Here is a 910-nt window from a genome sequence, read left to right on the forward strand (position 1 = left end):
TTTTATATTTTTAATATTTTTTTAAGGCATCATTAGCTACAGCATCAGCTCTGTGAAGACTTACAGATCAGCAAATATTTGGTTGATCTCAGATCGTGGGCAGAGGTTGTTGATGAACGATTTGTAAACGTCAGGCGTCAGATCCTCCAAAGGGATAGAGTCGTTCTACGGAGAGACGACAAGATCAGACCGTCAAGACATGAGACACATCACCAGCAATGAATCTCCTGACACGGAGAGCGCGGACGCAAGCGAACGGAAGCAAAAGAAGCATCGAAGCAATGTTTGTTACGACGCGCTGCATCAGCTGTCAGACGCTCGTCTCCAAAACACGCAGCTCTCGCCTGCGGCTGATTAATGCTTCACCGCGCGCAAAATATAAAAGCAGCAAACAAAGAAGAGAAAAAAACAGATGAAAGGTAGTGAATGTGAGTGAGTCAGAGGCGGAGGCCGGCGAGGATTTCTCATTAGTTACACGCTTCTCCTTCCCGACTCTCCTGAGGCCTTTTAGCATTATGGATTTAGAAAATCTCCCCGTGTTCAACATTCAACCTTTAAATTTGCTGTAAAGAGGTAAAGCAAACAAACAGACTCCCCTTGAAGCTGGGAGGGAAAAAAGAGATAAACAGGTCAAAATAAATAGGTGTGCATGATGAGAATAAACCGATGCAAATAAATAAATGAAAGTAAGTAAATAAATATGTTTATTATTTAAACATAAAATTAAATAATAAACAGATAAAGCGATAAAGAACATACATAAACAAAAAAATAAAAATAAATAAATTTGCGTATGAAATAAACAAAAATGAAAATAAAATAAATAAATAAAATTACATACAAAATAAACAAAAAAGAGAATAATTCAATAAATAAAGTCACATACAAAATAAACAAAAATGAAAATAAA

The 910-nt window shown here is 36.3% G+C and overlaps 1 protein-coding gene across 1 annotated transcript in view; it reads right to left on the reverse strand.

The window, feature by feature from the left end:
* Positions 1-910, reverse strand: part of LOC122325519 (1-phosphatidylinositol 4,5-bisphosphate phosphodiesterase beta-1-like) — a 21,664-nt gene that overhangs the window by 18,773 nt on the left and 1,981 nt on the right. Inside the window, exon 4 of the mRNA XM_043220555.1 lies at positions 65-165. Coding sequence (XP_043076490.1) covers positions 65-165 — 101 coding nt within the window. The remainder of the gene's footprint in view (positions 1-64; positions 166-910) is intronic.

This window comes from Puntigrus tetrazona, chromosome 20, assembly GCF_018831695.1.
Source record: "Puntigrus tetrazona isolate hp1 chromosome 20, ASM1883169v1, whole genome shotgun sequence".
Taxonomy (NCBI): domain Eukaryota; kingdom Metazoa; phylum Chordata; class Actinopteri; order Cypriniformes; family Cyprinidae; genus Puntigrus; species Puntigrus tetrazona.